At 45.3% G+C, this 26,498-nt stretch overlaps 1 protein-coding gene and 1 long non-coding RNA gene across 3 annotated transcripts in view; one reads left to right on the top strand and one right to left on the bottom strand.

Moving 5' to 3' along the window:
- The window catches only part of TNFSF11 (TNF superfamily member 11), a 32,338-nt gene extending 13,253 nt beyond the window's left edge, over positions 1-19,085 (bottom strand). For both annotated transcript variants that reach the window (XR_014566672.1, XM_083748486.1), the window contains exons 1-2: positions 18,841-19,085; positions 5,614-5,781 (exon numbers count right to left, since the gene is read on the bottom strand). Coding sequence is in view for 1 of the 2 variants with exons in the window: in XM_083748486.1 (XP_083604612.1) it covers positions 5,614-5,781; positions 18,841-19,056 (384 nt within the window). In the remaining variant the exon portion in view is untranslated. The remainder of the gene's footprint in view (positions 1-5,613; positions 5,782-18,840) is intronic.
- The window catches only part of LOC310848919, a 222,257-nt gene that overhangs the window by 114,258 nt on the left and 81,501 nt on the right, over positions 1-26,498 (top strand). The window lies entirely within an intron of this gene.

Genomic DNA, 26,498 nt, shown 5'->3' with positions numbered 1-26,498 from the left:
GGGAGGGGTCAAGTATGTACAGCTGAATGTGCTCAAGCAAAATTCACCTAAGTTGTGAATCCCCTGTATTCAGAAAACTGAAAAACCTGTATTTCAAAATGTGGAAGCACAGAGACAGCATTTCACTAGGACACTGAGGCTAAATTGATTCCTTCTCCAATGCCACTCTGAGAAAACAGTTAGACAACTTCAGCACATTATTTCAGTTGTGTATATTATGTACACCTTTCAAAATGTGAAAACCAGGGCTACCCTACCCATGCAAAATTTTATAATTTAACCTTGGGTTAAGAACTTAATTCGTTCTGGAGGTCTGTTCTTAACCTGAAACTGTTCTTAACCTAAGGTACCACTTTAACTAATGGGGCCTCCCGCTGCCACCGTGCAATTTCTGTTCTCATCCTGAAGCAACGTTCTTAACCCGAGGTACTATTTCTGGGTTAGCGGAGTCTGTAACCTGAAGCGTCTGTAACCCGAGGTACCACTGTACAACATTACACAGGGCTCTATTAAGCCCACTTTCTTCTGCACAACTCAGACAAAGCTTTTCTTTAAACTTTGAACTAGGGCAATTAAAACCTATTGCAGTAATTTTTATTAACAGAACTGTTGGGACATTAGAATCCCTCAAAGGCAATAAAGAGGAAACGAACCAAGAGTTTTCTACTTCCTACGCAAGGGGCAATTACAAAAGATGGAACATATCAAGTGCCAGCACTCTGTCAGCTTTTAAACGGCTCTAGATTAGATTGTAATTACATTTAAATAGAGCTAAATACGCAGTGATGTGTAAGGGATCAAACACTCTAAAGACCCTCTGGCATTTGCTTCTACCCAACCCTTAGACATTTTTGCCAGACACTTCCATGTGAAGCAAGAGTATTGTACTCAGTTTTTGAAGACTTGCTAAGTCTGCAAGTCAGGGAAAGGGGAATTTGAGAGCCAGTGTTCACTGAGACACACAGTATTCAAATGGGGCTGTACGTCCTCTGACTTCTCTTCTTTGAACACAAGGCACATGTCAAAATCTCCTTGCACCTGATGCTTGTTCTGAACCCTGGGCAAAATCTTTGTGCCAAAGCAAACACACAAGGAGAGGAAGGGAAGGCGAATGCGGAGTTCTTGGCCTCCTTCCCAGTTTCATCAACCTTTATGATTTATGGAGCTTGGGATGGTCATCCAAACTGGGCTTATATACCAGAAGGTTTTCTATTGGGAATAGTACCAGGAAGTCTAAAGGAAGAAGACATTATATTTATATGCAACAGTAGCCGCAAGGCTATTGATTGCGAAGAATGGGAAAAGTGGTATTATACCGACAAAAATAGAGTGGCTTGCCAAATTATTGGAGTACTACAATATATCCCCCCCAAAAATATGGGAGAAATTGGAAGGATATCTAAAGAGAAGATAGACAGGGATTGGAAGGTGTTTAAAGGATACTTGCAAAACCATATCGAAAAATCAGAGCTCCTATTAGAATAAACAAGTTCCGTTTTAAATACTGGAATACTAAATAAGATGGATAACAATGTGTAATAGAAAAAGAAGCATGAAATTAGGTTAAAGGTGTGTGAAAGAAAGTAATAGAAGTGGAAAGAAATTGCAATTGAGTAGATTGGAAGTCTAGGGACGCAGGTGGCGCTGTGGGTTAAAGCCTCAGCGCCTAGGACTTGCCGATCGAAAGGTCGGTGGTTTGAATCCCTGCGGCGGGGTGCGCTCCCGCTGCTCGGTCCCAGCGCCTGCCAACCTAGCAGTTCGAAAGCACCTCCGGGTGCAAGTAGATAATTAGGGACCGCTTACCAGCGGGAAGGTAAACGGCGTTTCCGTGTGCGGCTCTGGCTCGCCAGAGCAGCGATGTCACGCTGGCCACGTGACCCGGAAGTGTCTCCGGACAGCGCTGGCCCCTGGCCTCTTGAGTGAGATGGGCGCACAACCCTAGAGTCTGGCAAGACTGGCCCGGACGGGCAGGGGTACCTTTACCTTTACCTTTTTTTAGATTGGAAGTCTAACACGAAGGTGGGGTGAGGGGTGGTGGATGGTGATGGGAAAAGGAAGTATCTGTGGGATTGTGTGTAGGCATGTTTGAACATTTTTAAGGATTGTATGAAATGTATGTTTGTATGCTTGTATATTCGCAATATGTGTGTATTAATGCTGAATTATTTTAACAATTAAATCATGACTGTTTAAAAACAAACAAACAAACTGGGCTTATATTTTTTCCTTTCAATTTATGGATCACTTTATCGTAAAGACTTGCTGCAAACAAAAACAGCTTTTGACGAGAGCCCATGTGGTCTAGTGGTCGGACTTGGAAGACCTACGTGGGTTTCAAAACCCCTCACCGTCTTCATTCAGATTCAGCGCTCAACTCAAAAGTGAAAGTGTCCGCTTTATAACAACAAACTGCAGTGAGCCACCTGTTTCTCACTTCTCCTCCAGCGTGGCTGTGCGAAGGACGTTGGAAACTTTTTAAAAAATATATTTTCATTAGATTTTTAGCAAATTGAAACTACAGATTATAGAAACAAGGCAACAATAGCAACAGCAACCATTACTTATTTTGGTTTTTCTTTCTCTTGCAGGAATTTGCAAAGTATCACTTCTATGCAGTGCTATTTTTGTCTAGAAAAAAAGAGGTGCTGGAACTCACCATGAACATTTCCCTCATTCTCTTATAACGGCAATGACACCCACCTGAGAGATGCCAGAACTGAGTTCCAGCAAAATCTAGCCAAAAGAAAGCGCTGCTTCTGTTTTAGATTAACCACAACTTGTCTGAACTTGAAAAACCGTGGTTAACTGTAATCTGCGGTTCAATTATGTACTGAATATATTTCTAGCCTGATCTTCATCATATCTGATCTCTTTGTTGAAACAAGCCTATCCAAGCTATAAAGGTAAAGGGACCCCTGACCGTTAGGTCCAGTCGTGACTGACTCTGGGGTTGCGGCGCTCATCTCGCTTTACTGGCCGAGGGAGCCGGCATACAGCTTCCGGGTCATGTGGCCAGCATGACTAAGCCACTTCTGGCGAACCAGAGCAGCATACGGAAACACTATTTACCTTCCCGCTGGAGCGGTACCTATTTATCTACTTGCACTGGTGTGCTTTCAAACTACTAGGTTGGCAGGAGCAGGGACCGAGCAACGGGAGCTCACCCCATTGCGGGGATTCAAACCGCCGACCTTCTAATCAGCAAGCCCTAGGCTCTGTGGTTTAACCCACAGCGCCACCCGTGTCCCAAACTATAGTTTATCATAATTTGTCCAGGTTCAGACAAGAGGAACATTTTTGCCTCGCACCTAAAAATGAAGGCACCAGGAGAACCTCCCTGGGGGGAATATCCTGCAAATGGGGAGCCACTACAGAAAAGGCCCATTCTCGTGTTGCTACCCTCCGGCCCTCTCGTGGCGGAAGCACACAAAGAAGGGCCTCAGATGATGATCGCAGGGCCCAGGACAGTTTATATGGGGAGAGGAAGTCCTTGAGGTATTTCGGTCCTGAGCTGTGTCATTTATCTGCTGTATTGGCCTGAATATAAGCCACACCTGAATATAAGCCACACCTTTAAAATTTGGCGGGAGGAGAGAAAAGAAAAAATACCCGAATATAAGCCACTCCATTCCTCGCTGCCCCTGGCTGCATACGGGGCAGGGAGCCGCACTGCGCAGAGGACAGGGGCCTATGCGCGGGACAGACGCCACTTTGCTGCGCTCCTGGCTGCATACCGTAATGTCGGAATGTGGGGGGAAAGTGAGGCTTATAGTCAGGCCAATACGGTATTACTGTGTCATTTCACCACTAGGATAAATTCCAAGCGCTTTCTGCTGAGGGACATGCAGAATTTATATTCTGTACCGCCTGAACGCCAAACTTTTTCCACTAAGAGGGAATGAAGAATTGTGGATGAACGTAATTCCAGGAACAACAGTTTTTCCAAAGCAACCGTAAGTGTAAAATGAGCCGCGGGTAAGAAACAAACTGCAGGTTGGGTTAATCATGTGTTTTTTTAAGGGTGCTTAAGGGTGCCACTTGTATTAGGATGGAAAAACAGCTCTGGGGTGCTGAACCGGTACTGTACAGTGGTACCTCAGGTTAAGAACTTAATTCGTTCCGGAGGTCCGTTCTTAACCTGAAACTGTTCTTAACCTGAAGCACCACTTTAGCTTATGGGGCCTCCTGCTGCTGCCGCGCCACCGGAGCATGATTTCTGTTCTCATCCTGAAGCAAAGTTCTTAGCCTGAGGTAATATTTCTGGGTTAGCGGAGTCTGTAACCTGAAGCATCTGTAACCTGAAACGTATGTAACCCGAAGTACCACTGTATTACGTTCCCAATGCAGATTGGGACTACTGCATCGGGACTACTGCAACACGCTCTACGTGGGGCTACCTTTGAAGGTGACCCGGAAACTGCAATTAATCCAGAATGTGGCAGCTAGACTGGTGACTGGGGGCGGCCGCCGGGACCACATAACACCAGTTCTGAGAGATCTACATTGCCTGCCAGTACATTTCTAAGCACAATTCAAAGTGTTGGTGCTGAGCCCTAAACGGCCTCGGTCCTGTATACCTGAAGGAGCGTCTCCACCCCCATCATTCAACCCGGACACTGAGATCCAGCGCCGAGGCCCTTCTGGCGGTTCCCTCACTGTGAGAAGTAAGGTTACAGGGAACCAGACAGAGGGCCTTCTCGGTAGTGGCGCCCACCCTGTGGAACACCCTCCCTTCAGATGTGAAGGAAATAAGCAGCTATCCTATTTTTAAAAGACCTCTGAAGGCCTTCCCCTGTTCAGGGAAGTTTTTAATATTTAACACTGTACTGTTTTTAATACTTGATTGGGAGCCGCCCAGAGTAGCTGGGGAAACCCAGCCAGATGGGCGGGGTATAAATAATAGGAGTATAGCATCCAGATCAAGGGAAGTAATAGTGCCACTGTATTCTGCTCTGGTCAGACCTCACCTGGAGTACTGTGTCCAGTTCTGGGCACCACAGTTCAAGAAGGACACCGACAAACTGGAACGTGTCCAGAGGAGGGCAACCAAAATGGGCAAAGGCCTGGAAACGATGCCTTAGGAGGAATGGCTAAGGGAGCTGGGCATGATAGCCATGTTCAAATATATAAAAGGATGTCCCATAGAGGAGGGAGAAAGGTTGTTTTCTGCTGCTCCAGACAAGCGGATGTGGAGCAATGGTTCCAAACTACAAGAAAGAAGATTCCACCTAAACATTAGGAAGAACTTCCTGACAGTAAGAGCTGTTTGACAGTGGAATTTGCTGCCAAGGAGTGTGGTGGAGTCTCCTTCTTTGAAGGTCTTTAAGCAGAGGCTTGACAACCATATGTCAGGAGTGCTCTGATGGTGTTTCCTGCTTGGCAGGGGGTTGGACTCGATGGCCCTTGTGGTCTCTTCCAACTCTATGATTCTATGATATATTATTATTATTGGGAGTCACACCAAGAAGAAATAGGCTTCTCGGCTAAGCAGGGCAAGCCAGCTACTGACTGACAGTTTTGGATCTATATAAATGCCAGGAACTCACTTTGCACTGGGGTTAATGTGGAAGCTTTGGCTACCTGCAAGCTTTGGACCAGCTGAGCTGCACTGACCTTCTGCATCGCTCCTTGAAATGCCTGCTTCATCCTTCTGCACGATTCAGACAGCAGCCTTGTTTCTTGGTTTGCCAAGGTTGTTTCCTGCAGGTCTATATTCCCCTGGAGTCTCAGAAAGGTTCTCAGACAATGCGTATCCTCTTCCGAAATTCTGTTAGGGTCCATCTGAAAGAAAATATTCAAAGACATCTCACTGCTTTTATTTCACAGATTGTTCATGCACCCAAAAGCAGAAAGGAGGCCAACCCAGAGATATCAAATGTCCAAAAAAATAATTGCCCTGGTCCAGCAAGGCCATTGCTATGTTCTTAAAAGGAGCAGCTAAAGTCATGGTGGGCAGGTTTGTCAGAAGGTATTGAGCATGCAAACTAAAAACGGAAACTTTATTGTGATCAGACCCACACAGGAAGGGAGTCCTGGCCGTTAACTTGATGGCAGCCACACTTTGAAGAGATAACCTGATCTAGAGAGCCCTTTCAGGAAAGAGAATACAGTGGTACCTCAGGTTAAGTACTTGATTTGTTCTGGAGGTCCATTCTTAACCTGAAACTGTTCTTAACCTGAAGCACCACTTTAGCTAATGGGGCCTCCTGCTGCCGCCGTGCCACCGGAGCACCATTTCTGTTCTCATCCTGAAGCAAAGTTCTTAACCTGAGGTAATATGTCTGGGTTAGCGGAATCTGTAACCTGAAGCATATGTAAACCGAGGTACCACTGTATACACAAGGATATGTGTGAAGCACAGCGCACATGTTTCTTTTTCATTGGGTTATGCAAATCAGACTTAAGCAAGAAAATTAGTTAAAAATGCAGAGTGCGCGGGGTTTTGAACATCAATTTTGCTGGGAAAACCTCACATCAGAAAGGGCTACTGGCAGCTGCCAGAAAAAAGGAAAAGCAGTGTTTGGGGTGGTGAGGGAATTGAAGGCTGAGAGGCAAAGTAGGAGAAGAGGTCTGGAAAAAGGAAAGCCCAGGGGCAGAGATCCCAGGGAGACGCAGGCTGGATGCCGTCTACAATTCTACGTTTTCTCCACCCACCAAGATCCCATCTATAACACCGCAGATCTATATGTCTTGACTTTCAGGCAGAGCCAATATCTGCAGTGGAAATAACATGGCCAAATGATTTGGAGGGCTCCAACACCTTCATTTGGAGCGACTTGTGACAAGAATTTTAAGGTCTTAGATATGTAATAAATGTTCATAAATGTACCAAGCAAATGCGTACATAAATATATAAACCACATGTCTGAAAACTCCACAGAAAAAAAGTCCTGAACAAACTGACCTCAATTATTTCTTTGCAAGGTCAAAGTGGGAAACCTCCTCACTGTCTTTTTCCTTCACAAATCCTGTCTTAAGGGCACCTTTAAGATATGAATAGGGTGAGAGCCTGTGACCTGGCTCAGGAACTAAGTATTTATCATTACAAAAGACTGGCCAGGCTTCCCAGGCAATCCAGTCAAGTGACCATTAAACAGGTAACCTGTCAGACGAGATAAACAAGTCACTCAGATTTCTGCTGTAGACCGCCTTTTCTGTGATGTAGGTATGATTTATCTGGGTGTTACACCCCTTCCGTGATGTTTGTATGATGTATGGAGGGGTGGTCTTGAGCTCCAGGGCAGGGAATTTAAAATGTCTATATAAGGCCTTGCACACCATTGTTCTGGGTTCCTCCTCCCTCCTGTGTGTGGTAAGGACCCTGTTGCAACAGATCGGCAAAGATCAGGCTTACTAGCCGCTTTGCTTCTCAATATTCTCTGATTGGCCTCTGTTTTCTCCTACCAATAGGGAACCTACGTAAGGACTCTATATGGGCTCTTGGATACCCCATAAGGGGGGAAAGGGCAGATATTTGTTTACAACAGACTCAAGTAGTGTTTTCCTTAATGTTTCATTGTTCACAATGGGTCACCCCTGCCTTCTGAAGCACCTTCTGCTATGATGTAACTGCAGGGGGACTCCACGAGTCATCTAGTCCAATCCCCTGAAATGTAGGAATTCCAACTAAAGCATCCATAGCAGAATGTCACCCACGGCCACCCACTCTATGTATGTATCTATCTATCCATCCACTAATATTTATAGATAGATATAGACAGGGCTTTTTTGCAGTCGGAACTCAGTTGCGGCACCTCTCAGGTGGGCGCCATTGCCATGATAAGAGAACGAGTGAGGTGTTCATGGTGAGTTATGGCACCTCTTTTTCTAGGAAGAATAGCACTAGCGAGAAGACTTCTTCTCGGTGGCTGAGAAGCTCCCCTTGCATGCTGATTGAGCAGCTCTGGAATGCACCCGTGGTTCTGGGCATGTGTGGTGGGACCAGAGAGGGGCAAGTTAGGATCGATCCTAAGCCCCTTCTGCTTGGCCACATGACCTGGCAACTCAGTAAAAGTTACGCTGGCAAAAGCTGGTGTAACTAAAAAGACTAAAGGCTTGACTTCCCAGCAGCTGCCCCACTGCTGAAGAAGAGTTGTTGTTGTTGTTGTTGTTTTACTTATGCTTTTCAATTTTATATATTTCAATAATTTTACAATCATTTTAACATTTCAAAACTTGACTTCCTTCCCCCTCTTTCTGCGGTTCCTTAAATTTATTTTTAACATTTTCTGCATATCCAAATTAACTTAATTTGCTCACTTATTCATCTACTTTAAATATACTATATACTCTTATAAAACTGCAGATCATTACAGTGGTACCTTGTTTTATTGATTACAACCCTTTTTTTTTTAGATTACGAATAAATTTGGGGGGAGGCCTCATTGGCGAAAGCGCGCCTTGGGTTACAACCTGTTTTGGTTTACAAACGGATCCTCCGGAATGGATTATGGTTGTAAACCAAGGTACCACTGTACAATAATCCTGCCAATGTTCTTATCTGTTTACAGTTTGTAAATATTCAATAAACCATTTCCATTCCTTTATAAAAAGTTTGTTATCTTAATTTCTTATTTTTCCAGTAAGTTTTGCCATTTCTGCATATTCATTAAATATTGGTATCCATTCTTCTTTTGCAGGGACGTCTTCTTGCCACTGTAGTTGCATACATGAATAAATTTCTATGCTGTTTGTGTAGTTCTGTCCCTACAGTTCCCAAAAGGATTCACTGCTGAACAGAGTTTGGACCTGGGTTTCTTTATCCTTAACCTGAACCAGCTTGTTTTATTGTGCAAAGAATTGCTCCCACAGGCATGTGTGTGTGTGTGTGTGTGTGTGTGTCCGTATGTTTTAAAATGTTTTTATATATGTAATTATTTTGACTGTTTTTAGATAAGCAATTGTTTTCTATATATATTTACTGTTATGTCTCATAGGAGGTAACTCATAAATAAAACAAAAAAATGGAAAGCAGTGCATTCATCTACTGCTGTGGGATCACCAAACAAAGGTACTCAAGGTCAACCATGTAGAGTGTTTTGGGTCCATGAAAACAACTGTGTGAACCAGTCCTCAGAGTTTCACCCATGTTCCACTTTCTCTAGCACAGTAAAAACTCTTACTCATGCAAAATGCAAAAACAGGTAAGCAACCACAGCTTCCTGGTTGAGATTCACAGGGCCATTCTGTTTCCTGTTTGAGATAACAACATGCACTTTTCACTCTGGTGTATGGTTTCACATGTGGTTAAGATTTTCATAAACCAAGACCTCAAGCTACAAGATGGCCCTGCAGAAGGGAGCTAAGCTCTAACACAGAGTGAATTCAGGGCAAAATCTGGGCTTCAAAAATCCTGGAAGGGGAGGGGGACCCACATATGTAACACTTGAAAAGTTTGATGCCACTATACATTCAACATCAAAAAAACAAAGATCATGGCCACTGGGCCCATCACCTCCTAGCAAATAGAGGGGGAAGAAATGGAGGCAGTGAGAAATTTTACTTTCTTGGGCTCCATGATCACTGCAGATGGAGACAGCACTCACGAAATTAAAAGACACCTGCTTCTTGGGAGAAAAACAATGACAAACCTAGACAGCATCATAAAAAGCAGTGACATCACCTTGCCAACAAAGGTCCGTATAGTTAAAGCCATGGTTTTCCCAGTAGTGATGTATGGAAGTGAGAGCTGGACCATAAAGAAGGCTGATCGCCGAAGAATTGATGCTTTTGAATTATGGTGCTGGAGGAGACTCTTGGGAGTCCCATGGACTGCAAGAAGATCAAACCTATCCATTCTGAAGGAAATTAGCCCTGAGGGCTCACTGGAAGGACAGATTGTGAAGCTGAGGCTCCAATACTTTGGCCACCTCATGAGAAGAGAAGACTCCCTGGAAAAGACCCTGATGTTGGGAAAGATGGAGGGCACAAGGAGAAGGGGACGACAGAGGACGAGATGGTTGGACAGTGCTCTCCAAGCTACCAGCATGAGTTTGACCAAACTGTGGGAGGCAGTGGAAGACAGGAGTGCCTGGCGTGCTCTGGTCCATGGGGTCATGAAGAGTTGGACACAACTAAACAACAACAACAAGACATTCAAAAAATATCACCAACTTTGCAGCTGGCTGAGGGAAGGGCTTTAAACTAGCCACCGCAAGCTGGAAAAAGTTGGGAGGGTTGTAGCTCAAACTCTTAAAATCACATCTACTAGATCCATATGAAGCCATGTTGGATGGAAGCCCAGCATGGGCAGGTAGGCAGGAGGAGACAGCAGCAGAGGGACGTGTGAGTGATGCCATCGCAAATGTGCCTACACAATCTAGCTAACAACTTCAGCAAGACAAGGAATGTTTATGAGAATTTTATTAAGATTTACGAGTTGCTTGCTAGCTACCAAACTTCATCAACCAGTTTAAGGTCGCGTATGTAAACTTTCCACAGACTGGGAAACAGGGAAAATAGCAAAAGGGGGGAGTTGCTGAACCAAAGGTGAACAATCATAATCAATATTATAATTAGCAAAAGCCAAAGATGTAGTGTTGTATGTCGTTAAAAGCATGTCAGAAAGTTTTGGTGGCTAACAGGTGGCAAATACATTTTATATTCTGTACTTGAACCATAGTAAAGGTAAAGGGACCCCTGACCATTAGGTCCAGCCATGACCGACTCTGGGGGTTGCAGCGCTCATCTCGCTTTATTGGCTGAGGGAGCCGGCATACAGCTTCTGGGTCATGTGGCCAGCATGACTAAGCCACTTCTGGCGAACCAGAGCAGCATACGGAAACACTATTTACCTTCCTGCTGGAGCGGTACCTATTTATCTACTTGCACTTTGATGTGCTTTCGAACTGCTAGGTTGGCAGGAGCAGGGACCGAGCAACGGGAGCTCATCCCGTCGCAGGGATTTGAACCATAGTAAGAACCTGAAAAGACTGGGCAACTGGTGAAATTAAGAAAAATGCATCAAACATGAAAGAAAACACGAGGAACAGATAAAAGTTGCTAAACTTGAGGCAGCTGTGGTGGAGGTGGCAGAAAAAGGCTACATATGGGCTTCGAGGCCAGCATCTAAGTCAATGGCTAGGCAACCTAAGGCTCGTGGGCCGGATGCGTCCCAATCACCTTCTCAATCCGGCCCGCGGACAGTCCGGCAATCAGCTTGTTTTTACATGAGTAGAATGTGTGCTTTTATTTAAAATGCATCTCTGGGTTATTTGTGGAGCACAGGAATTCATTCATATATTATTTTTTTGCAAAATATAGTCTGGCCTACCACATGGTCTGAGGGACGGTGGACCGGCCCACGGCTGAAAAAGGTTGCTGACCCCTGATCTAAGTGCTGCTAAAGGCAGAAGGGAGATTATCTTGGCTGCAAGTCAAGAGGTGCTGTTCACATGTAGCCTTGCATTTGCCACTACAGTTGTTTTCTGAAACTCCTTGAGTTTTCAAGCTTGTGTTGCTTTCTAGATTTCTGGAACATACATGATGCAGCACAAGTCACAATGAAAGGCAGCTGTTAACAAAATGCTTTATAAATTCAGACGCAGTATACTTTTGAGGTAGTGATATATGGAAGTGAGAGCTGGACCATAAAGAAGGCTGATTGCCGAAGAATTGATGCTTTTGAATTATGGTGCTGGAGGAGACCCTTGAGAGTCCCATGGACTGCAAGAAGAACAAACCTATCTTAAGGAAATCAGCCCTGAGTGCTCACTGGAAGGACAGATCCTGAAGCTGAGGCTCCAATACTTTGGCCGCCTCATGAGAAGAGAAGACTCCCTGGAAAAGACCCTGATGTTGGGAAAGATGGAGGGCACAAGGAGAAGGGGACGACAGAGGATGAGATGGTTGGACAGTGTTCTCAAAGCTACCAGCATGAGTTTGACCAAACTGCAGGAGGCAGTGGAAGGCAGAAGTGCCTGGCGTGCTCTGGTCCATGGAGTTGCGAAGAGTCGGACACGACTAAACGACTAAACAACAACATACTTTTGAGGATCAGACACTGAGGACAAAGGCACAAGAATCACATACAAGAATCACGGACACTCCAGCAAGTCGTATTTAACATGGAAGGAAGCATTAAACTGCACAAACATTGAAATATGCACAGAAACTGATGGGTAGCATCTCTGTGCCAAAACAACTCCCTTCTTTCCTTCCATTCTTAAGTGACACATTGGATGACCCTTGAACACAGGAATCTTATCGTCGGTCTCAGCCCCTCTGCCCCTAGTCCTTGCCAATAGTCCTTCAGCTTGGACCTAAAAATGAACAGGATGTTTAAGAGCATGACAAATTTCCATCCTTGCAGGAGGACAAGGACAGTGGATTTGGAGTATTGGTTCTCACGTCTCCTGTACATACTGCCTCTCTCAGATGAGGACAGAGATCATTAAAATCTAAAATCTAACGACACTGTGGACCAATCTGAAATTTCTAAAGAATTTTACTCCAAATGAAGAACTGAGTAAATGTCTGGCTAGTTCAGACTGTGAATTTGAATTAGTGTGCAAATTTCCAAGAAGCAAGAGAGATGTGGTAAAGGCAGGACTCAGGTCTCTACCTAGATCAGGCATCCCCAAACTCGGCCCTCCAGCTGTTTTGGGACTACAACTCCCATCATTCCTAGCTAACAGGACCAGTGGTCAGGGATGATGGGAACTGTAGTCCCAAAACAGCTGGAGGGCCAAGTTTAGGGACGCCTGACCTAGATATTTTATCAGTGTGCCTCATCTCACACAAAGTGAAAATAAAAGCCTAAGAACTGCTTTGCCAGTTCAGGCGAGGGTCTTTCCATTCTAACACACCATTTCCAACAGCCGCCTGTGGACTCTGCCCCAGTTAAACCCAGTGCTGACATTCCCCTGGAGGCCTGGTAAAAGCGAACAGCAATGGCAGTTAAATGTTCCATATTCAACTTCTTTCAAGTATGAACATCCAAAGTGTATATTACTGCTACGAATTTTTTTAGATGTTTTTGATGTTGTATTTTAAATGGTTGCAAAGCACACCAGGACCTTAGGGTGAAAAGTGAGTAATAAAATAAAATCATCATCATCATTTGCCTCTTAACATGAGTAATTTCTCTCTCTTTCTTTGTCTTGTTGTTTATACATTTAACATGGATATTTCATTCAAATACGGTTGACATTAATGCAGCATGAATCTACCACAGGTGATTCTAATTCTACTGTAAAGCCATCTAAGCTGTTTGGTCATCTTTTGCTTCCAGAAGTTAAATTATGCTTAGGGAGGCAACTTAAAAGACTCTTGCTTATCTGCAAAACAAGGTCACAAAGAAGGTCTCTCCCCCCAGCCACTCTCTTCCTTTCTCGGTTCCCTATTTTTTATTAGATGGGGCGACCCTAACAGCACATGGTGTTCTGTATGCGGGTGTGCTACAGACTAGAATAAATGGTTTGTTGCCTGCTTGTTGGACTACACTGGCTGTTATTTGATGCTGGGAGAGCCAAAACGAATAAAAACGTGATTTGAGCTCAACCTCTTTTTCCAGCATGTAGAAAGAAATTCATTCTGTGCTCTAGGGGACAAATATGACAGACAGAGCTATAAAATTACGGAACGCAGAAGCATTTCTCCAAGTTACAATACTGTTCACTGTATGAACTTTGCATTCCAATGGCAAGACCTCTGTGATTAAGCCAAGTTTGCACAACTTTTGACCTGCTGAGCCCACCAGGCACTCGGCTAGCCGTCTGCTTTGGCTAGCTGCCAGGAACTGCCCAGACAGAGAAGGCTCTGCAAACAAGGCCCAGGCCACAACTCACGTCTAGTGGCTCATCTTTACGTAGCTCGTTCAGGCCTGTATCAACCCATCTGAAATTGTTCCGAGGCACCAGTAAACAAACCATTTTTTAAGATTAGTGCTTAAGGACAGAGTTGTTAAAAAGTACCGGTGAACTGAACCAGAGTCAAACCCAAATGTGCCATTTTATTGTCCCAGTGAAAAGAGAGTCACACCTCAGAAATAGGTGTGTTTTTTAAATTAATCAGATATGAACCTCGGAACCTCATCCATCCCCAAACACTGGTACCCAGGGCACTTAGAGAATCAGGACAAGCATCCCAGGCCTGGAAACGATACCTTATGAGGAACGGCTAAGGGAGCTGGGCATGTTTAGCCTGGAAAAGAGGAGGTTAAGGGGTGATATGATAGCCATGTTCAAATATATAAAAGGATGTCACATAGAGGAGGGAGAAAGGTTGTTTTCTGCTGCTCCAGAGAAGCGGACACGGAGCAATGGTTCCAAACTACAAGAAAGAAGATTCCACCTAAACATTAGGAAGAACTTCCTGACAGTAAGAGCTGTTTGACAGTGGAATTTGCTGCCAAGGAGCGTGGTGGAGTCTCCTTCTTTGGAGGTCTTTAAGCAGAGGCTGGACAACCATATGTCAGGAGTGCTCTGATGGTGTTTCCTGCTTGGCAGGGGGTTGGACTCGATGGCCCTTGTGGTCTCTTCCAACTCTATGATTCTATGATTCTATGATTCTATGATCCCAAGCCTTGCATGTGGGGTGGGGGGAGGCACTGCCAGGACAGCCAGAACACTTCCTGGCCACCCAGGCAGGCTTTCCACCTCCTTTCTTCATAAAGCAAGGTAAGGAAGGAGAAGGAGAGGGAGAACCCTGGAGGCAGTGCTCCTGCAAAAGAAAAAAATGGGAAACTGTGGGTCTTCACTGTTGCAACAGCCCAAACAAGCCTGGAAGGCAGGTGAGGGTGCTGCCACCATCCCCAAGAAGAGGAGGGGGGCAGGGGACAACAAAAGCAACAGAGAGTGATTTGCCCCAAGCTCTGCAAACACTACGGATATTTATTAGACTGCAGCTCCCTTCACCCCAGTGAGTGTGGCCAAGGATCAGCAAGGACGGAAGTTGCGGCCCAAATGTCTGTGGGCACAAAGTTGGAGAATGTTGATGTGCAGGTAAAGGTAAAGGGACCCCTGACCATTAGGTCCAGTTGTGGCTGACTCTGGGGTTGCGGCGCTCATCTCGCTTTATTGGCCAAGGGAGCCGGCGTACAGCTTCCGGGTAATGTGGCCAGCATGACTAAGTTGCTTCTGGCAAACCAGAGCAGCACAAGGAAACGCCGTTTACCTTCCTGCCGGAGCGGTACCTATTTAACTACTTGCACTTTGACGTGCTTTCGAACTGCTAGGTTGGCAGGAGCTGGGACTGAGCAACGAGAGCTCACCCCGTCGCGGGGATTCGAACCGCCGACCTTCTGATTGGCAAGTCCTAGGCTCTGTGGTTTAACCCACAGCGCCACCCGCGTCCCGATGTGCAGAGTTGCAGATTAAAACCAACGGGCTGCAGAAGAGGGAGCCCACATGATGCCCTGCAGATATTTTGGACAAAAGCTGCTGTCAGCTTTGGCCAGCCTGGAGTTAGAAATGCCATCATCCAAAATGATCAGCCGGCACCACATGGGCTACAGCAACGCAGTGACACCAGGCGTTTAGTTTGCATGCGTTCCGAGGCACTAAATGAAAGCCCAAAGGAAAAGACTCCAACTTTAAGTTATCAAATGCTTTTTGTCAATGAGAAAATATTATCTACTTGACAATTCCACATTCACAAGGCTGTCTTACCCAACTGAACTGCCTTTCCAGGACCCAGATGTTGACTCCCTGGGTTTGCGGCCGCCAGTTAATCTAGATGCAATGTATACGGCACAGCTGACATTGGTGTAATTGCACACTTGGCGGCTTAAAAGGGGTTTTGTGAATGGAAGCTGTAGCGGATGAAGAAATACTTGCAGCCCAATCCGAAGCATGGCAGATAAAGGGAAGCCTTACTCAAAAGCAAACCCCACTGAGTCAGATGGGGCATCAGGTTACTTCCTTAATACATCTCACTGGTCTGTTCTATGCAGTTGCACAGACAGTCAACATTATCATCCTCAGAAATCCAATACTGAGCAGGGGATGGACCTTTCATTTAAGATACTGACGCATCTGTGAAGACCGCAAGTTTCAGTGAAGTGATTTACATGAGCTAACAGATGAATACCCAAGATATACAAGAGCATAATGGTTAAAGTGTTGGACTAGGGCCTGGGAAAGAAGGGTTCGAATCCCCATTCAGCCATGAAGCTCCCTGGGCAATCTAGGACCAGCCACCATCCCTAAGCCTAACCTACCTCACCGGGTTGTTGTGAGGGTGAAATGGGGAGGAGAAGAGCCATGTACACCCCTCTTGAGCTCCTTCCATCATGAAGCTCAAGGTGCTTCCCTTGAAATAGCCAGGCACTGACCAGACCCAGACTACCGAGCTTCAGCAGAATGGTCGCATCCTGGATTGGGGTGGTTATTTTAAGCTTAAAAGGAGCCATCTGGGTGGAATCCCAATATTTATGCTTTTTGTCTTATTGTAAGGCAAGCTGTTTAATATCCCAAGGGGGAAATCTCCCTTGCATTTATTCTATAACTTTTGTTCAAACGTTTCTACAGCGCAGCATTACTGCCTTGCACTACTAAGACACGTTTCGTTCATCAGGAAGACAAGAGAAACCCAAAACCAGAATTTGCTTCTACCTCTGGGGAGATAAGAGCAAACATCAGCCTCTAACTTCCTTTGAGAAATTTCAGAACGCTAAGCCAAAACAACAACAAAAGCGAACTCAACCAATGCACAGGGTAATTTCCAAGAAAGAAAGAAAAATCTTTTCAGCACCACAGCATAAACCACCAGAAAGTTGACGCTACAAGCTGCCTCCTCTACCCCGGCAATGCAGATATATTTGTGCTGTCCACAACAAACCCCTCTTTATTTTCTAGATTTCTGTGGTGTGAGGTTCTCTCTTTCAGAGATGAAATAAGGCATTTCTGGAACCCCTCTTCTTGAATCTATTCAGCAGTTTCTATTCTTTTCCCAGGATTAAGAGATAAAAAATTTTTTAACAGACACCAGTCTTAAAAATCCAGCTCTTTCCCAAAATGAATGCAGTAAGAATCAGTTTCAGCTGGCTTTCTCTCTGCATTAAGAAAGTTACTGGATCCATGTCTGGGCACAATCCCAGCCCCACAGTAACCAATCACAATTGTATTAAAGTGGATTGCTACCTTCAGCTTGAGTTGACAGCCACACGGTTTCAGAGCTAAGGTTCACCAGCAATCCCCAGGTTATTATTTTTCCAGGAGACATTTACATCTCTGTCTTTCCGTTTCCAAAACATCTAAGCAACTCGCTTCCAGCTGTATGGCAGCCATGATCCTTCAAGTTTCTAATCATGAGTTACCAAACTGATCAGCAAAAATCAAAGCTGAAGTTCCATGCCCTAGCATCCTTAAGCGCTCAGTAGCAGCTCCTTCTTCCCTCTGCCTTTTCCTGACTTAATGGAAAGCTGTGAAGTTTGTGGGGTGGATGCATCTTTTTAAGCTCCGTTGGTTAGAGCACAGTGCTGATAATGCCAAGGCTGCAGGTTTGATCCCTTTATGGGACAGCTGCATATTTCTGCATTGCAGGGGTTGGATAAATCAGGGGTCGGCAAACTTTTTCAGCCGTGGGCCAGTCCACTGTCCCTCAGACCTTGTGGGGGGCCAGACTATATTTTTTTGGGGGGGGAGAATTCCTATGCCCCACAAATAACCCAGAGATGCATTTTAAATAAAAGTACACATTCTACCATGTAAAAACACCAGGCAGGCCCCACAAATAATCCAGAGATGCATTTTAAATAAAAGGACACATTCTACTCATGTAAAAACATGCTGCTTCCCGGACAGTCCACGGGCTGGATTGAGAAGGCAATTGGGCCAACCCCGGCCCCTGGGCCTTAGTTTGTCTACCCATTGACTAGATAATCTTCTGCTCATTTCAAATTCTACAATTCTATGAACTATTAAGCTTGAACTTGCCACCTTCAAGTTCGACGGCAGCCACAGCCACAGAGTAACGTTGCCTGAAACAAACCTCATCCTCGTTCCAGTTAAACAGACGCTACTCAACAAACAGTGAATTTGAAGTCTTGTTAAAAATAAAAAGCTACATGTGCTTTTCAGAGGGTTTATAAACACACCCGACGGCGCATCACCCCCTTTTGGCCCAAGCTAGCCACTGACCTCGCCTGCTTTTTGGGAGAAAAGCAATGACAAACCTAGACAGCATCTTAAAAAGCAGAGACATCACCTTGCCGACAAAGGTCCGTATAGTTAAAGCTATGGTTTTCCCAGTAGTGATGTATGGAAGTGAGAGCTGGAGACCATAAAGAAGGCTGATTGCTGAAGAATTGGTGCTTTTGACTTCTGGTGCTGGAGGAGACTCTTGAGAGTCCCATGGACTGCAGGAAGATCAAACCTTTCCATTCTGAAGGAAATCAGCCCTGAGGGCTCCCTGGAAGGACAGATCCTGAAGCTGAGGCTCCAATACTTTGGCCACCTCATGAGAAGAGAAGACTCCCTGGAAAAGACCCTGATGTTGGGAAAGATGGAGGGCACAAGGAGAAGGGGATGACAGAGGACAAGATGGTGGGACAGTGTTCTCGAAGCTACCAGCATGAGTTTGACCAAACTGCGGGGGGGGGGGCAGTGGAAGATGGGAGTCATAGCTGTCGATTTTTCCCTTTTCTTGCGAGGAATCCTATTCGGGAAAAGGGAATTTCCCTTTAAAAAAGGGAAATATTGACAGCTATGACAGGAGTGCCTGGCGTGCTCTGGTCCAGGGGGTCACGAAGAGGCGGACACGACTAAACAACAACACCAACAAGTCATTGACCTGATGCTCAGCCTTCCCCTGGGACCTGCGCTCAAGCGCCCCAGCCGCGCCCGCCCAGCGCACCGTCGGTGCGCCCGCGCGCATCCCTGGCCGGGGATCCCCTCTTACCTGCGCTCGGAAGTAGAGGAAGAGGGCGATGCTGCAGACCACCTGGCCGAGGCCCAGCAGCGCCAGCGCGGCCAGCAGCGAGCGCGAGGCGGGCGCGGCGGAGGGCTGCGCGCTGGGCGGCGGAGACGGCGCGGGCAGGGAAGGCAGCGGCGGGGCGCCCTCCGGCTCCTCGGCGCCGCGCAAGTACTTGGCGTAGTCTCGGCTGGCGCGCCGCATCTCCGCGCGCTCGCGCCCAAACTGCCGCCCGGAGCGCAGCGCCGCCCGACGGGCCCTTTATAGGCTCGCCCGACGGCGACGCCCAGCCGGGACCGGCTCCGCCCCGGCGGGCAGGGAGGGCAGCGCGGGCGGAAAAGCCGTGGACGCTGCGCAGCCGCGGGCGGAGAGCCGTCGAGGGGCAGCAGCAGCAGCAACGCTGTCGCGGATCATCCGCTCCTGCGCCCGCCTGGAGAACTTCAGAATCGCCTTCCAGGGCGGAGAGAGGTTCCCTGCTGCTGCTTCGGACCTCGACTCCCCCTTTCTCTCCCCCGCTTTCACTTTTCTCCTTTCACTTGGAGAGGGGGAGGGGGCTTGTGTGGAAGCCGAAATCCATCCCGCTCCTTTTATTTTATTTTTCCAAATATATATATATTAGTTTTCACAACATTATAAACAAACACATAAGACAAACATAAATCATAACCTTATTAAAAATTACGCTTATTAACATTGTTAAGTGACTTCCTCGCTTCCCCTTGGTTGAATTTCATTGCATGTCCTTGTAACGGTTTTCCAAATCACAGTTCTCATAAAATTTAACTTTAACATCCTTAAATCTTCACATTATGAAATTAAACATATTAATTCATCACTTAAATAAAATCCTAAGCCAATTTTCAGTTAGTTTAGCTTAACAAATTTAGCTAAATAATCATTAAATTTCTTCCATTGTTCATGGTGTTCCTCCTTCTTCTGGTCGTGGACTCTTCCGGTTAGATCGGCTAGCTCCAAAAAATCCATCATCTTCATCTGCCATTCTTCTATTGTTCGTAATTCTTGGGTTTTCCACTTTTTAGCTAACAAAATACGAGCCTCAGTTGTGGCATACAAAAATAAATTCACATCTTTCTTGGGCAATTCCAAACCTGTTATTCCAAGAAGAAAGGCCTCTGGTTTCTTTATAAATGTATATTTCAACATTTTTTTCAATTCATTATAAATCTTTTCCCAGAAGTCTTTCACCTGGATCTTGATAAAGCCATTGCACTCCTATTTCTGTTTGGATGAGACTATGCTCTTTCGCTGGTCTTTCCTGGCATCCGCGTGGTTGGATCGAAGTAGTAATCCTAAATTTAAATCCCATCGCACTCAGTAGGAACCACGTCCAAAGAAACTTCCGTAGAACCCGGCTGCGTGTTGGCCCCCCTACCACACCCCAGAGGACCACCGACCGAAGGGGAGGAGGGTTTAGGAAATGTAACAGAACCTTTATTGTTAGCAATGGTCACATTCCAATGTCCTGTTTTTACACCCTAAGGCGCTATAAAATGTATGGGACTCCACCATTTCTAAATGAAACAATTAAAGATAAAAGGACCCCTAACCATTAGATCCAGTCACAGACGACTTTGGGGTTGCGGTGCTCATCTCACTTTATTGGCCGAGGGAGCCGGCGTACAGCTTGCGGGTCATGTGGCCAGCATGACTAAGCCACTTCTGGCCTTCCCACCGGAGTGTTACCTATTTATCTACTTGCACTTTGACGTGCTTTCGAACTGCTAGGTTGGCAGGAGCAGGGACCGAGCAACGGGAGCTCACCGTCACAGGGATTTGAACTGCCGACCTTCTGATCGGCAAGTCCTAGGCTCTGTGGTTTAGCCCACAGTGCCACCCGCGTCCCAGTTAAATGAAACAATTACTTCCAAATAAAAGGTAAAATACTACTCTGCTGCTCTAGATTATTATTACTATTTATTAATTTATACACCACTGTTCATTCAAGGATGACATGAAAACGCAGAAGTACGTAACATAAAAACAAAAATAATAAAATAAACCCCTACTGTGCACAGAGAGAGAGAGAGAGAGAGAGAGAGAGAGAGAGAGAGCGCTTAAAAGGCAATAGATGGTTTAATTAGCCAAAGGTTGTTCCTGGGTACCTGGTGAAATTGGGAGAAAGGCCACATCTTATTTCTGGCCAGGTTGCCTGCGGTGGGTGTGACTCATGGGCAAGCAAAAGAGCCTTGGACGAGTTTGCAAAATTTGCACATGTATGTTGTTGTTGTTTAGTCTTTTAGTCGTATCCGACTCTTCGTGACCCCATGAACCAGAGCACACCAAGCACTCCTGTCTTCCAGTTTAGTCAAACTCATGCTGGTAGCTTCGAGAACACTGTCCAACCATCTTGTCCTCTGTCGTCCCCTTCTCCTTGTGCCTCCATCTTTCCCAACATCAGGGTCTTTTCCAGGGAGTCTTCTCTTCTCATGAGATGGCAAAGTATTGGAGCCTCAGCTTCAGGATCTGTCCTTCCAGTGAGCACTCAGGGCTGATTTCCTTCAGAATGGATAGGTTTGATCTTCTTGCAGTCCATGGGACTCTCAAGAGTCTCCTCCAGCACCATAATTCAAAAGCATCATTTTTTTGGCAATCAGCCTTCTTTATGATCCAGCTCTCACTTCCATACATCACTACTGGGAAAACCATAGCTTTTACTATATGGACCTTTGTTGGCAAGGTGATGTCTATGCTTTTTAAGATGCTGTGCACATATATATTTATCATTGGCAGGACTTACACCCAGGTAAACATAAAAAAAATTCCTTCCAGTAGCACCTTAAAGATACACTGTGTATCTGAAGAAGTGTGCATGCACACGAAAGCTCATACCAAGAACTAACTTAGTTGGTCTTTAAGGTGCTACTGGAAGGAATTTTTTTTTGTTTTGACTATGGCAGACCAACACGGCTACCTATCTGTAACTGGAACCAGGTAAACATGGCGGGAATCAAACTGCATCTCTGCTCTTCTCTGTTTTGGAAACATGCTGTTTTCAAAAAGGCTGTGTTGTGTTGCTTGAACTCTCTCACTTGGTGCTATGGTGCTGTCTGTGGGATCAGCAGAACATTTGACAAAGCACCATCCATTTGAAGAAACAAGCCGAGCGCCACGGAAAACGCCCAGGCCTGCCTTCCCCATTGTAGATAGGGAAAACCCTTTCCAGTTCTGTGGGACTGGGCTGCACTTCTGATACACAAACCAGCAACCACACAGAAAGCCTCAAAGGCATAACCCTGTGAGAAGACTTTCAAGACAACAGTTTATTTTCCCCATATGGAGCTCAGCACAAACATTCAAAGACCCACATGGGATACAAATGAGGAAAGCAACCTCCATGTAGGTCTTTAACTGTGCAAACTCACCCTTCGTTCCATACTTCGCAATAGCTTTGTCTGATTGGGTGAGGGCTGCAAAGCGAGGTTTAATGTGTGGCAAAGTATGTGCTTTATTCATAATGATTTTAATCTTTCTGCTTCTTGTGTTTTATATTGCCTTATTTTGTTGCCATTCTTGGTGAAGGAAGGCACAGAAATCACTTTTAAAAAAATACATGAAAGAAACTCATCCTCAGGACAGTGGTACCTCGGGTTACAGACGCTTCAGGTTACAGACTCCGCTAACCCAGAAATAGTACCTCGGGTTAAGAACTTTGCTTCAGGATGAGAACAGAAATCGTGCTCTGGCGGCAACAAGAGGCCCCATTAGCTAAAGTGGTACCTCAGGTTAAGAACAGTTTCAGGTTAAGAACGGACCTCCAGAATGAATTAAGTTCTTAACCCGAGGTACCACTGTACCTGTCATTGAAATGCTATGTACAAGGCAAAAACAAGGAATTAATAAGTGTTATTTCTGAAGTTTTTATCTGGTATCTTTGGTCTTTGGTATCTGGTATCTGGTCTGACCTTTCCCTTCCTTGACATAAAAAGAATGTTGCTGTTGGTTTTGTTTAGTTTTTGACCAAATTGAAAATTATTCAGCATGCCTCAAATCTGATCACTGACGTCCAAAACAGGCTTAGAGCTGAGCCACTGGGAGCTCTGGGACTCATTATTTGCTGCAGTGATCCTGTAACACATGTTTTTAAAGATGAATCTGCCACAAACAGGGATTTGGGATTCCATTATGGGTAGAAGGGTGGAAACAAAGACTTGAGCCAGGAGGGATAGTCTGCTAGGAAGTTCTCCTACATAAGCGCCACTGAAACAGAAGGAGCTCTGCGAGAGCTGAGCAATGCTGTTTCACCAGCTCACGTTCATTTCATGAAGATTGTGCAGGAGAACTTCTCGGTGGACAGTATTTCATGTTCATCAGAGGCAGTGGGTCAGAATCCTTTGAATGTTCTGTCTCAGGCACCAAAATGCCTCAAAACACCTTTGTTCTTTTATATATTATAGGGTAGACACAAAAATTGTCAAGCTTTTAAAATTTTGGGCCAAAGTTGTTGAGTTTTATTTTTGTTTTGCAAAATCATAAAAAAGAAGTTTTGAGCTATTTCTAAGTAAATTTGCCAAAATATTCACTTCCAACATGGGTTAGATTGTCCGGATTTTCATGCACATTTAAGCAATTTTCACCTAGATGCTGTTTACAAGGGCCAAATCCCGGGTATGTCAGCGAAATTCTGGATGTATGGCAGCCCTGATATATTAGCATGAATGCCTACCTACAATCAGGAATTAATGGTGTGACACTGCTGCTGCTTTTATGGCAGAACTTTTCATGATATTTTAGCTTGGCTGTGAGTCCTGGAAGATCTGGCCTGGTGGGCAGGACCTGGACTGACTCCAGCTACAAAAGCTGGAGCAGCTGAACAGATGCTTGGGTTGGGGTATTATTTAGGGGTTTTTGTAGGGAGGTTCAGTGGCTGTTATTATTGTCCTAATTGTTTTAAACTGCTCTTTAAGCTGTGTGATTTCAAATTGGCTTTGTTGTTGTATAAATTAAGGGACGTAAGATGTGCCTGGGAGGAGAGGAGCCCGGGAGAGCAGTGATGGCCAATTGCACTGGTTCTGGGCAAGGGGAGCTATGGTGTCAGGGGTGGGGCAGGCCAGGTTAGGGGCACACAGCACAGGATGTGAACATTGTGCATGGATGGTGGGGTTGCACTCCCTCTGAAGGAGCAGGTATGCTGCATGTGGGAAGAGCAAGGCAGGCGCATTGGTGTCGTCTCAGATTACTTGGGAAGGACCCAGGAGAGGAGAAAACTTAGGCAGCTGTGAGAAGGCAGGGGCCTTCCGGTTTAGCAAGTGCCTCATAGGCGCTGACATACCCGGGATTTGGCCCTTGCTGTGCTCATTGGGCCTGGCAGTCTAATAAAGAGTTAACTTCACTTACTCCATGTGATCTATTGTTGGTGGGCCAGTCCACCATCCATCAGACCATGTGGTGGGCCGGACTATATTTTGGGGAAATGAACGCGTTCCTATGCCCCACAAATAACCCAGGGATGCATTTTAAATAAAAGGACACATTCTACTCATGTAAAAACACACTGATTCCCATACCATCCGCCAGGCAGATTGAGAAGGCGATTGGGTCACATCCGGCCCCCAGGCCTTAGGTTTCCTACCCCTGAGAGGTGTGGCTCCTCCATGAGAAGTCTGGAGGGCAACAGCACAAGAAGGGGGCCTTTTCAGCAGTCGCTCCCCGTTTGTGGGATGCTCTTCCCACAAAGGCTCACCTGGCTCCTTCATTACATATCTTTAGGCATCAGGCAAAAACATTCCTCTTCTCCCGAGCTTTTGGCTGATTAAAAAAATAATCTATGGCTTTGTTTGTGGAAGGAGGGTCATTTGTTTTTCTTCTTATTATGTTATGTGTTTTCATTTTGTATTTTTATGTTGTGAACCACACTATGATCTTCAGATGAAGGGTGGTATACAAATTTAATAATAGCAACAACTGACCCTCCAGGCATGTCCAAAGTCCATTTTGGGGACCTAATCCGGCTGGTTTAATCCGGCCCCTGTGGCAGTTTATTCGCTAGGGTCAAATCCTAAAAAAACCTCAAACCTCAACAACCTCAATGCTAAAAAAAGTCAACAAACTTGGTTGGCCCTCTGGTCCCCACGGCCCTTCACTTCATCAAATCTGGCCCTCTTTGAAAAAAGTTTGGACACTACTGCACCCGTGTAAAATGAAAGGAAGCTGAGTCAGCTCAATATCATGAAGATTAACGACTGACTCATTGGATGATGTTTGGGTTCCTGAAGATACTTACTGTAGGTTGTAATGACAGTCCATCAAAAGGAAACCTACATGTGACAAAGTTAAAAGGAATGAAGTCTTTGTGTGAGCCAGAGTCTGGTCAGATGTGGCTTCTGAACTCTTATCTTCTTATTTAATACCAAGATAAATAGTATTAGTAACCAGGCAGACATATAGTACCTAAGAGCGAAATAAAGAGAACAAATTTATGCCCCAAAGGACTTAAATAATAATCCTACTGTAAAGCTATAATCTTGTTTCCAGATGCCTAGAAGTAAGAACTACTCACAGCCATGGAACTTACTTCTGAATATAGGATCACGCTATAAAACAATATCCTCAAAACTTCCAAACTCACGTTTCTCATAGTTCCACTCCACCAAACAGAAATTAGTGATGATGCATCACTGAAAATGGCAACAAGATATACAGGACTGGAAAGAACAGATGGTGGTTTGTTGTTTGGACACAGAAAGATAATAAAAAGATTACAAGCAGGCAGTAGAAAGAGAGATGGATTCACAGCAAAACACTGAACCCAGTTTATCTCTAAGGTTAGAGTACAAATATAACATTATGGTAGTCACAGAAAAATATGTAAATCTCTTTCTTTGCCGCCTACATGTCCCAACTTGCTCCTTTTGACATTCTTCACTGGGTCTGTGCCAAAGGGGAGAGAGCATATAACACATTTATATGTGTCTACAGAAAACCTTGAATTTAAGCCTGCAAGGAAGAACTCTGTTCTGAGGGCATTCACATGATCAGAAAGCAGCCATTTCTGAAAAGGTAGTTTCTTCCTAGAAACCAAACAAAACTCCGCCAGTCCTCCAACATTCCTCAGATGAAAAAAGGAACATTTCTCACTCCCCTCCCAACTGACCCTCCTATACCCCCCATTTTTGGTTCCCCCCAACCCCACAGAGCATCTCCACCACCACCACACCAACGGGACGCAGCACACACATCCTCCACTTAAACTCTTAATCCTGATTTGATGTTATTCTTTGCTAGATTTTCGAAAAGAAAAACACACACCAATAAATAGATCTTATAAAGGGGTAAAATTCAATGCGGGTGCACAAAGTACAGTGGTGCCCCGCAAGACGAACGCCTCGCAAGACGGAAAACCCACTAGACGAAAGGGTTTTCCGTTTTGGAGGCGCTTCGCAAAATGAATTTCCCTATGGGCTTGCTTCGCAAGACGAAATGTCTTGCGAGTTCCTGCAGGTTTTTTCCTCTTCCCCCCCCCCCCCTTTTCCTAAGCCGCTAAGCCGCTTATCAGCTGATCCGCTGATAAGCCGCTTAACAGCTGATCCGCTAAAAGCCGCTAAACTGCTAATAGCGCTAATCCGCTAAGCCGCTAATAAGGTTGCTTCGCAAGACGAAAAAACCGCTATACGAAGAGCCTCTCGGAA

The sequence above is a fragment of the Podarcis gaigeae genome (assembly GCF_964106915.1).
Source record: "Podarcis gaigeae genome assembly, chromosome: 7".
NCBI lineage: Eukaryota > Metazoa > Chordata > Lepidosauria > Squamata > Lacertidae > Podarcis > Podarcis gaigeae.
The sequence above is the reverse complement of the archived record's forward strand: the minus strand, read 5'-3'. Positions and strand labels throughout refer to the sequence as shown.